Genomic DNA, 11605 nt, shown 5'->3' with positions numbered 1-11605 from the left:
GTGCACGCAAAGTTCGCTTAAAATTTTGCAACAGTGCATCACAAACAAAATTGATGTTAATGAGTATTTATTTTTTTCTGTAACTTTTGAACAATTATGTGACATTGTGTTAATTGCAAGCAGCGCACTAAGAGATTGTGCTTTACAGTTGTGTTATTGCACATGGCAGGCTAAAGGTTTACCAAATTAGGGAGAATCAGGGTCCTTAAAAAAAATTGGACAGAATTGCAGCGTGGATCACTAAATAAGTTGCACAATTATAACCATTCGATGGTTGAATGCAATATGTACACCGAGGTTTTAACTTGTGCCCTTCACTTAGTAACACAAACATGGGAGTATGTGTTCTAATGCTGAGTCAGGCTTGAGAATGATCATCCATGAAAAAACCTGATAAAGTGTGTGAAATTAGGCTAAAAAGGCCAAAAACCGGCTGAAATTATAGCAAAGTTAGGAAATTTGGACCAAAAAAAGGGAAAAAAACCCACAAAATTTTGTTGATGACCTGCTTTGTTGGTGCCCGAGGAGGAGTTCCCCACTGCTCAGACTTGGACAATTTGGCCAAAAAATATAAATCTGCCACTTTTCCAAAATCCGATCAGTTTTTAAATTACTTCACCTGAAAGTATTGGGGGGAGCTGAAGGGTATTTGAACCCCACCACCAAATTATAGAAAGGGCCGAGCCCTCGCTGTGCATATCACATCATATCTGCTTGAGCAATGCATGATGGGAATAATACAAAAGAGCATGCTGTGAAAGGAGGGAATAGGGATCCACATATAACTTGACTTTTGATTTATTAGGTATCGCAACTAAATAGAGCTCGACTATTTGCCTACACATTTGCCGCCAGTTACGAAATATAAATACTAAATATTGCTACATCAGTGATCTTTGACGAGTCAAAAGCAATTGAAAAATATCACTTGACTGTGTCAGTCAGAAATACCGCAGCATGTCAGGTATGCACTCAAATATGACAAAGGAAGAAAACCACAATAAAGAATTGTCTTGTATGCACAATTATTAAATTAAATATTTGGTATGCTTCGAATAACTTGCGACAATTTTAGAAATGAAAGAGTGACAGAATTGGAGAAATTAGATTTTGTGTTACAATTTTTGGATGCATATGACTAGGCATGATTGTACTTGCCCCTATTTCCTACACAGTAGTAATATAACTTCTCCATCCCTTCATTTAAATAAAAAGTTGAACCCATCTCGTGTATTGTTTAAAAACGCAACATGCAGAATGTTAAACAATGCTCGCTGTTAACAAACTGCTCGGCAGATGTTTGATGAACTAATAATCTGCGTTCTGATCACATTTCTATGGAAAGCCAACCAGGGTATGTTTACAACAAGAATCGCTATTAGCTATAATTAGCAGTCAAACAACCACCCATAGCCTTACGTAATTAATAGTCACAGCATGACTGCACAATGCTGTTAATTTATACTGCAAAAATATACCAAGTTGTAACCGATTTCAATCCAAAAAAACAATACATACGAGTAGAGAAGTTGGCATCGAAAAAAAAAGTATTTTTAAAGCTTTTTTACAAAGTTTCCTTTTCAATATTGTTGTTTTTTTGTTTTACCTGCAACTTCATTGATTGTGGCAGCATGCTCCGTCATCGATCCACGGCAGAGTGCATGCATTAACAAAAGTGAAAAAATAAAACAAAACTGCGACTCTTTCAAGTCCAAACTTGTTGCCAATTTGTTTAATTTGTAAGATTTTTCTTGATATAAAATGATAAACCTCCAACAAATCAATTAAATCAATGATGTGTGTTTTATAGTTGGTTTGTTTTCAATTATACACAACCAAAATCATAGAGGCAAATCAACAGCTTTGATGTTTCCCCATTATATAAATAGCTCCTAGCTTTTGCATCAATGCTATTATTTCCCAAACACAAAAAAAAATCATTTTCCGAATGAACTTGAGGAATAATCGCAATTTTATATTCTTTGCGGCGCAACTTGGAGCATAACTTGTAGAAACAAAAACAGCAGGCAATTTGTCAGATTAGGCTGTAAATGTTTGATTAGCACCTACAGGTATGAGTGCAATTATTCACATGCGTGTGCAAACAATCACATCAATGCGTGTGTTTTAACGGCTGTTTTAATTTCATTTTGCTAAGTGCTTAATTGCAAATTTCTAAAGCAGTCTTGTTCAGTCTTTATGAATTATTGATCGGGTAGTAGGTTACAGTTCTAAGATGGTCTTACATCTGAAAGTGAATAAGACCTGTGATTGTATTGTTGCTCCTTTCATATTAATAGTGATACTTAATAACACAGCAGGAAGCTGCACAAATTGATAAGTTTAAAGTCCTAACATGCCAAGTATTCCGTATTCTTCCATAGCATACAAACAATAATACCATCGTTTGCTTCTAAAATAGCATTACACCATGACCAATATAAGGCAAGCCCTTCCCATTTTAATTAAGTCAATTTTTTCATTGATTTTTTTTTAAACGATAATTTACATTGTTTCAACTTTTCCCATCACTAAGTCATTATCAACAGCACTTTCGCTTTTCCATTTGTTATCAGGTCCAATATAGAGCACCCTAAAACCGCACAAATCTCTAAATTTGAAAGTCAAAATCACAATTTTTAGCTTACTTTAATTAACATGGCTCATTCAACATTTATATTGCATTTTGTCACATTAGTCCATAAAAGTTGTAAATACAATAGCTGCCTTTTGGAAAATCATATTTCTACCATGTAACCAATATGCCAAGTCTTATAGGTATCACTTTCAATTTTGCTCCTGGAGCACCTGTTCCACTAATTGGAAACAACTTCAGAACCATAGATTCCACAAAATTTTACATTCATAACTATCTTGATTCATAATCATATCTTTAAATCCTCCATAAAGCAGCTATTGATGATAAATCTTATGTTATACACACATGACAAATTAGTCTAGTAATCAACAACCAATCATTGGTCCCTTTGGTACCCTGTTTTACACCGATGACGACAAATACAGACGTATAATTGACATATTTGGTTCTGTTTATAGCCTACAATAAGGGCATGTGCAGGTGTAGACATGTCATGTGGGCTTGTTGTTCAACAACTTTGTTGCATTATTTGACTTTTCTGCACTATTTGATGATTCATACAAATATGATCAACGGGGTTTTCTTTTATACATCTTTCTCCCCTAAATGGGTAAAAGCTGTAATTTTGTACTGTATTACTATTGTGAAACATTACTTTCAGAGAGTACAAATGAGGAATATTTAATTTGGTTTGCCGTTTCCAACTTTTGAGTCATGGTATGTTTGAAATGGGATTAATGAGCTTCAGTGGTTTCCAAAATAATTTTAATTGGTAGAAATCAATAATTTAATACTGTGACAGATTAATAAATTGGGAATTCTGGAGATAAAACAGGAAAATTCGGTTTAAAGAAATGGAAAAGAAAAAATCTGGCAAAAAATACTCCAAAATGAGCTAAAAACAAATCAAAATGCAGAAATGTGGAGAACAAAAAAAACACCACAGGAATTACTGATTAAACAGGTTATTTCCATCAGTACCCACATCAGCACATTTTGTAAGCTCTGATAGGTAACTTGAGTCTTTAATTGGATACAGCAAATGTCTGAGCATATAAATATGTGCATTGTATGCATAAAGAAAACCCTGATAAATAAGATCTGGTCAAATTTGTCTGCAACAGGTGTAATGTTGTCACCTTAACCCCATGAGAAGTACCTGCCGATTGGCCAAAAAGAAGTTTTCATTATCAATTGGCCCAATCAGCAACATTGTTAGAATAATTTCACCACACAAAAAAAATTAGGGTGAATTATTTACTAAGTTCCATTCTGATTGGTGATTAACATGAAAATATCATGTAATTGACCAATCAGAGGCAATGTTAGATCGGCAGGTAGTGCTCAGGGGGTTAATATGAAAACTTCTGAATAATGTGCATTTGCAGTCACATTAAAAATTGTCTTTCTATTTTGAGACAAAACATTGATTAAATCTGTAATTTTGATGTATGCAACCAAAACAGAATAATTAACTACTTTCTTGATGGAAATCAACCAAAATATCATTATAAATGTTGAATTTTTTTTTTGAAATTTCAAAGTGAATACATTTAACAAACCACATAGCTATGTCGTACACATAAACTGCCCTCATTGTCATTGATCGATGTGAAGAAATAAAACTCCATAAAACATTGTGATTGAAAGTGAGGAGAACAAGTTACAATCTGTTATAACAGACGGCATTACTAAAGCACAGAAAGAATATAATACACATAAGCAACCATTGCTTTCATTTTTTTTCCACATATTGGCATCATCATTCTTAAGCATAAAGGTGTTTTTTTAGGGTTAAAAACAAAATAACAGCACCATGAATAGCTCTAAGGATATATACCAAGCTTGCACTATAATAATAGCATTATAAAAATAGTTTTGAGATCTTTATTATAAGTGATCCGTTTTGGCTTCTGCGACCTGGTGGACAAAGGAAACTTTGTTTCTCATCACAAACTCATTATGTTACAAATATTTTGACAGACACTACTTCCATTTGGTCATGACTGCAACATTAATAACTTGTATTGGTAAGAAGCTGCTAAATATATAGCCAGATAAACTTCATAATAAAATGCTTTCAAACAGATGTCAACATGTCAAATAGGGAAACAAGTATTTTGATTGATTCTTTGACCCATCCTTGTTGAGCGAAAGTTCCATAATAATAGTAAGCAACAAATTCAAGTGTTTTTATATTAGTGACAAAGACTCTGCTGATAAACTCATTCAATGTGTCTACCAGTGAGATGACAATAGCTGCTGACAGACACAACAAGTTATTTTGCTTTGATTAAGTGTCATCTTCACGCATATGGCATCATATTAACACTCCAAATGGATAAAGATAAGCAAAGTTTTGTTTTAGTAATAAAGAATTCAAACTGCAGAGTTAGAATTACTTTATGCTCAACACTATGGTAAACCAACTTGTCATGTTGATCAAAATGGTGCACTTTTGAGTATTTTTAGCAAAGATCATGAAGTTGAATAATGCAGGGGTGTGATTAGCTTTTCTGGAAAAATCCTGAAAGTAATAAAAAAATCCTGAAAAATAGCGTAAAATTGGGTTAAAACACACAAAATCGGGCTGAAAATCAATAAAATTGAGGAAATTTTGGTCATAAAAAATCCTGAAATCGGGTCAAATCCTGATAAATCACACCCCTGATAATGGCTTCTGAAAGCTACAAAACAGTTTGCACATACAGTGCATTTTGTCAAAATTATAATAATTTTATGTAGTTTTAGACAAGCATGTAGTTGATGTGCCAAAAAAAATGTTTTCTTCCATTATCAGCACCCACAACAAAATGGCTGGAATCGTAAAATACCTATCAGATTTGTTCCATGTTTTGTCTAATTGAAACAATGAGTTGAAGAATTGAAGGAAAAAATCAAACTTTTGTTGAATTTGAATGATATGCTTATTTATAATGTGATATTTTACAGACAAGCAATGCAAACCTTTCCTTTGTCCATCAGATCAAACAGATTAATTGCATCTCTAAACTTCTGTAAAAAAAATTCTCAAGAATTCTTTTTTCATTTTTTGGCATTGGATTTTATAGACACAATTTTATGTCTATACTAGCTACAAAATAATGTGCTAAAACAAGGTGCAGTGTGTATAAATTGAAACACTTATACAATAACAAATCCACCAGTTTGCTCCGGTGATCAATTCTACAGACATTTTAACGTTTCCAAGTTGGTTCCTTCAACATTGTCCGTAGAATGCAAAAAAAAAATAATGCAATTAAAAAGTAATAATAATAATAAAATAAAGTGCAGTTGAAATGATTGTAAAATGAGTTATGAAAAGTATACTTTAGTCATTAGTCAAAGTACTATATTAATTACAACTTATAATCTTTAGTCTACTGCTGGAATGTCATCAATACTAAACTAATGGTAGCCATGATAACTGTAATGGTAATAACACATATACCAGTTTTTTAGTCTCATATTATTGCAGCACATATCTGCTTTGCCTCATTATTATAAGCACTTATTTTTTATATCTCGTTTCAGAAAAAAAAAAGAAGATGTAAACGCACCCTACAAAAAGCAGACTTCTACCGTTTGTTCAAGATAGCAAGACTATGTCCATGGTATTTGGCGTGTCCAAATCTTCCAACGCCCCCACTCGCCAACATGTTGCCATCTTGAATCACCATTATGAGTAATTAGATGTGTTGCATGCTGCAGAGGCTATCAGCAGTTCCAATGTAAAGTGTGCAACTGCAACGTGGCAGTAAAGTTTCCTACTTCTTAAGAAATAGTAATCTTATTATATTCACAAATTTAAAAACTACCATTTTTTTGTTTGGTCCATTCCGCTCTTCATCATCAATGGTGATTCATCTCTTGTTCTAGTTCTTCTTCATCTTCCTCGTGCGACCCCATCTGTCCATTTGTGGGTTGCACTGCAGCTTCGCTCATCTCCCGCATGTGCGCTGCTGCAGCTGCAGCTAGCGCATAGTGAGATGGCGCGATAATGAATGCGATGATGGGTTCGGATGCGAAGGCGACAGGACGCGGTTTGCCGAGAGCATGTGATGCGCCGGTGATAACATCTGGGTGGTAGTAGTAGATATTTGATGATAAGGAGAACTGGTGACAGGCCGCCCAGTTGGAGGAGAATGTTGCGAACGCCCGTGCTTATTGTGGGTTGTTAACTGCAGTGGCTCATCCTCTGCCATTTCCGTCCGAAGTGGATTCAAGCGGGGCTCAAGCTTGACACGTCTGGCCATCCTGTATATAATGGCAACAAAATGTTATTAATATCAGTTATCAACACAGCATTACTTATTATTTATAAGAACATTTAATATATTTACTGTCATTTTCTCACTTCAGATATTTTAGAGCTATCCCTTAAAGAGAAAATATACACAAATGATCATACTTGTTTTTAATGCCCATGTATCACCTCTTGAAGTGCACAGGTTCACATCAAGTTATTTCAATTGTTTACCAATAAGCTTGCATTCATTATTGAAGTCAATAACATCAGGAGTCATAATATTCAACATCTGAATACCCTCGAAACACTGATGATTAACTGAGGATAGAATTCTGCTAAAAATTGACAATACTGTCAAAACTACTCAAACCCCTACTAACAGTTCTTGGAAATCACAAAACTTTCATAAAATAAAAATGTTTTGTAGCTTTTAAAATGTGCAATAGGTAGATTATCAGTCACTAAAACCATTTTTTTAATTCTTGCCTAACTGTGAATCGAAGACCAAATATGCAATATAATCCTACTTATAGATTTGACACTTACAAAGCAGCTGCCTCCTCCTCGGTCATTTCTTGTCTTCGTTCTCTCTCTTCATCTGAAGCACCATCCATAGCTGACGACCTCGCGTCCATTTCACCGTACCGTCTCGATTCCATACTGTGCTCCTCTTCCATCTCTGGTCCTACTTCTTCCTCTTCAAAATGTCTCTCCTCCATCTCCGCCCGCTCCATCTGACGATGTCTCTGTTCCATTTCCTCAAACCGCCTGGCCTCCATCTCGGCCCTCTCCATCTTACTCCGTTCTTCCATCTCTTCATACCGTCTAGCTTCCATTGCTGCTCGGATTTCCGCTCTGTGTCTCTCATCTATCTCTTCCTCATCGTACGGATCGTTCTCCATATCGGGTCTTTCCCTCTCCATCCCTGGCATTTCATCGCCTTCCATCATATCTTCCCTCGGATCATGACCCCCTGCTGCCATCAATGCTGCAACATGGTTCGGGTCACTGTCTCTTGGTGGAGCAGCTGCAGCCGCAGCTGCGGCGGCTGCTGCGGCCGCCGCGGCAGCTGCTGCTGCAGCAGCCGCTTTGTCTTCGGCGGCAAGTGCATTTGCATGCTCTGCAGCGTCGCTTAATAATGGTAGAGCACCACCACCAATCTGGAGAGTTTAAAAACAAAATGTATAAGCATATTAGTTATCACTAGGATGTAAAAAAATGAAGAAAAGGAAATACTGATGCTTGAAATGCCAAGTGATCAGGTTTAATGAGGAGTCCTGGTTTATTTGTAAGCTTTTTATAATAACATGGGCAGTTACATTTATCATACTTAGCTTTAAGTTGAGATTTGACTTCAAGTAGTAGCCTAGAACTACATATTATGCATGTGTTTTGCATATATGTTTTTTGCATCATCATACCAGAGCACCATCAAGTGCACTTGTGATGATCTCAAACATAGATTAAAAAAGCACAGTGGCCTACGCAGGATTCAGTAAATAGCTTTATAAGTCAATTGTTGTTTGCTAAATGTACAAGAAAGCAAACTTGCTGGCTATAAATGCCATTCTATTTCTTCATATAAGTTTCTATTGATCACAATTCATTAGCATTTTCTTTGTTTCTACCTAGAGACAACCCAGAAAATATAGGTAACATATGTGACACTAATTTGAATTTGAGGTCACAAGTACTACAAGACATAGAAAATAAAAAGCTAAGTAGCCCTTTGCTTTTCATATGAAAATTATATGCAGAAAATCTAATTTTAGGACACCTGACTCATTTTGCTGCATTGCAACACAATTAAATGATAAATAAAAAAATCACTGTACCTGTACTTCCAGATTAAGTGGTTGCTCCATTTCGAGGCCTGTAGGTGTTTTAGCTAACGGTGTTGTGGGTGTGCCAGGTGGGGTCATTCTAAAACAAACAAACAAACAATACAATACAATGCAGTTGAGATATTGTTATATCATATCACAAATATGCCAGGTGGGGTCATTCTAAAACAAACAAACAATACAATGTAGTTGAGATATTGTTATATCATATCACAAATATCAAATAGACAAATACTTGTCTATTTATAACCCGCTCAAAAATTGCTGTCTGCCTTATGAATAATAGCAGTGTATTGATTACACATCCAATGGAGTAAAAATAATAGTCTGATAAACAACGTAAACTGACGTGGAATCAATAACAATTACATGTATGATATGTGTGTAGTAATGGAGTAGGATAAATCAACAATATGCAACAATTGAAAACATTTGCTGCTATTGTTTACAGCAAATGTTAGTCACTTTAATTTAATTTAGTTGGCAATTTTAACTCTCTCCACGCGGGTGTCGACTACAGACGACAAGTTTCAAATTTGTTTTAAAAATTCATAAATTTAAGAATTGTAAATTGTCATGACCGTATTTAAAATCAGCATGGAATATGCATTAAAATGAGTACAAACAAGCCTAGTATTGGTTCAGTAGTTTGTGAGATCGCTCTTGATATTTTGAGAAAATATCAAAAAATTTGGACTTCTTATGTTGAAGCCTATATGGCTAGCATGCAGAGCATTAAAACTGCAGACATTGCTCAATGAATGCCAGCATTTTTGTAAACTATACCAGCATTTGTGATATTTACAGCTATTTTTAAAAACCACATGCATTGAACATAACTCGACACACAGTATTGCATAATATCCAGCCAATCGGTCCAGCGCACTTTATTAAGCCAATAATAAATTCTTAAAATTAAACAATAAATTATCATGACCCAACTATCATGGCCCAATACTATCATGGCCCAATTTCTGTAACTTGTTCATGACCGATAAAACAATACTTAGGGAGGAATTAACAACACCCTTCTTTTCAAGCCCTGACTACAGATGCAGATACAGAATTGATATGATGTCATAAGTTGCAATTGCATTAAACTCAGGAATCCCTTATGGAAGACATGACATTAATCATCCTTCCACACAGGAGGTGTGAATTTCAAATGGAGTTACCTAAATGGGTGACTCCATTTGAAATCTACACCCCTGTAGGAGATTAAGTCACACCTTCCATAAGGGGTGTATGGATTTAAACTGGAACAGCTCATTTTCAATTGGACACAGAAAATAAATTACCAGTATCACCCCTTTCAACACAACCCAACAATTTGCTTTTTACACAGAACAAGGTATTAATTTTGCAGGGGTGTGAGAGGCCACAAAAAAGAGTAAAGTTACAAAAAACGCTGAAAAACAGCGTAGAATCAGGGTAAAAACGCCAAATATGGGCTGAAAATAAAAGAAAATGTGTAAATTTCAGCACCAAAAAAGGAGGAAATCAGCTGAAAACAGGAACTCTCACACCCCTGATTTTGGCCACTTTTGCAGCTGGACAAGGAATTGCAACGATGCATGTTTTAAAAACTCACCCACTAAGTTTTTGCGGCCGTCTCTTCATGAATTCTACTTCGTCCACTGTCCACACGGCTCCTTTGACATTCTCCACCCTCACAAAGCACTTGTGCAGACTCAGATTATGCCTAACAGCATTCTAACAGGGTAAACAATCAAAAAATGAACAATCACTACATTGACTCAAAAATCTATAACAAAACAACAAAAAAGACAGTAAACTGACAAGGCCAAAAAAGTGGGAAAAGGGAAAGTTGGGTCGGACGGTCGGATTTCTTTTTTTTGTTTTTTTAAACCTTCATTTTTTAAAAATCCCCTCAAATATTAAATAATGCTTCTCAATTAGGGACATTTGTCAATTTTGACTTCTGGATACCTGTTAGACATCAATTAAAGACTAGTCTTTCAATAAAATATTAATTTTAAGTGAAAAACATTGATTTTTGAACAAATCTGTAAAAATCATCATTCAAAAACAAACAAAAAAAACCCGACCCTGATTTTTTCAGGATTTAGGGTTGGACGGTTGAGGGCAACACAACAATTTTTTTTTTTGCCCAATGCTTTTACATCACTTGGAAATTACCAAGACAATCAAGATCAAGAAATATCCTATTATTTGAGGAGAGAAATTACAAACAACTGCTCTCCTTATTGCAATTAACAAATAATGCAAGTTTTCAAACAGCTTTCCTAAATGTACATCGTCATCATCAGGAGAGCATTTTGTAGGACACCTGTGATATCAATATGCAAGCCCTGCTTCTGTACTCTCATAAATCACAATCAAAACCTCATTTTTGATATGTTCAATTTAAATTAGATCAAGTTAAACTGGTTTTTTTTTAACGCTAGCAAAGATAACAAAATTACACTTAGCCTTGAACATGTATTTGTCGTAAACACTCTATTTTTGTGTATCAACAAAAACATTCAACTAGAATAAGACTATTTGTCTTTGTGTCAAATGACAGTAAACCAAAAATGATAGATTTGATAAGAACAACACAATAAGATTGTCACCGGAAGGCATATTCGACGAAATCCTGTTTAAAGCATTGTTTTTAATTTTCTTGGAAGCAAAAGCAAGATGCTTTGGCTATATATAGAGGAATTCCTTTTAGCAACAAACAAATCAACAAAATACTAGAAAGGAATTAAAGAGGTTTAAAATTCTCGTAGGTAATGGCGATTTATAAAACAAGAAATCAACAAATGCTCATCATTGTTCTATGCGAGTGTTACACTTTTGTGCTTAATCATTTTATTCATAACAATAATAGAATTGTTTCAGCTGCAATGGGCTATTCCAGCTAAAATCCATATACCCCACATGATA

At 35.0% G+C, this 11605-nt stretch overlaps 1 protein-coding gene across 1 annotated transcript in view; it reads right to left on the bottom strand.

Annotated features, from left to right (window-relative positions):
- Positions 1-6197: 6197 nt before the first annotated feature.
- LOC140148346 (uncharacterized) overlaps positions 6198-11605 on the bottom strand; it is a 107437-nt gene continuing 102029 nt past the window's right edge. The window contains 4 exon segments of the mRNA XM_072170270.1: positions 6198-6856; positions 7395-8008; positions 8684-8771; positions 10284-10405. Of these exon segments, the coding sequence (XP_072026371.1) occupies positions 6574-6856; positions 7395-8008; positions 8684-8771; positions 10284-10405 (1107 nt within the window). The 3' untranslated portion in view covers positions 6198-6573.

Source organism: Amphiura filiformis, chromosome 3, assembly GCF_039555335.1.
Source record: "Amphiura filiformis chromosome 3, Afil_fr2py, whole genome shotgun sequence".
Taxonomy (NCBI): Eukaryota; Metazoa; Echinodermata; class Ophiuroidea; order Amphilepidida; family Amphiuridae; genus Amphiura; species Amphiura filiformis.
This window is presented reverse-complemented; position numbering and strand designations above follow the sequence as displayed.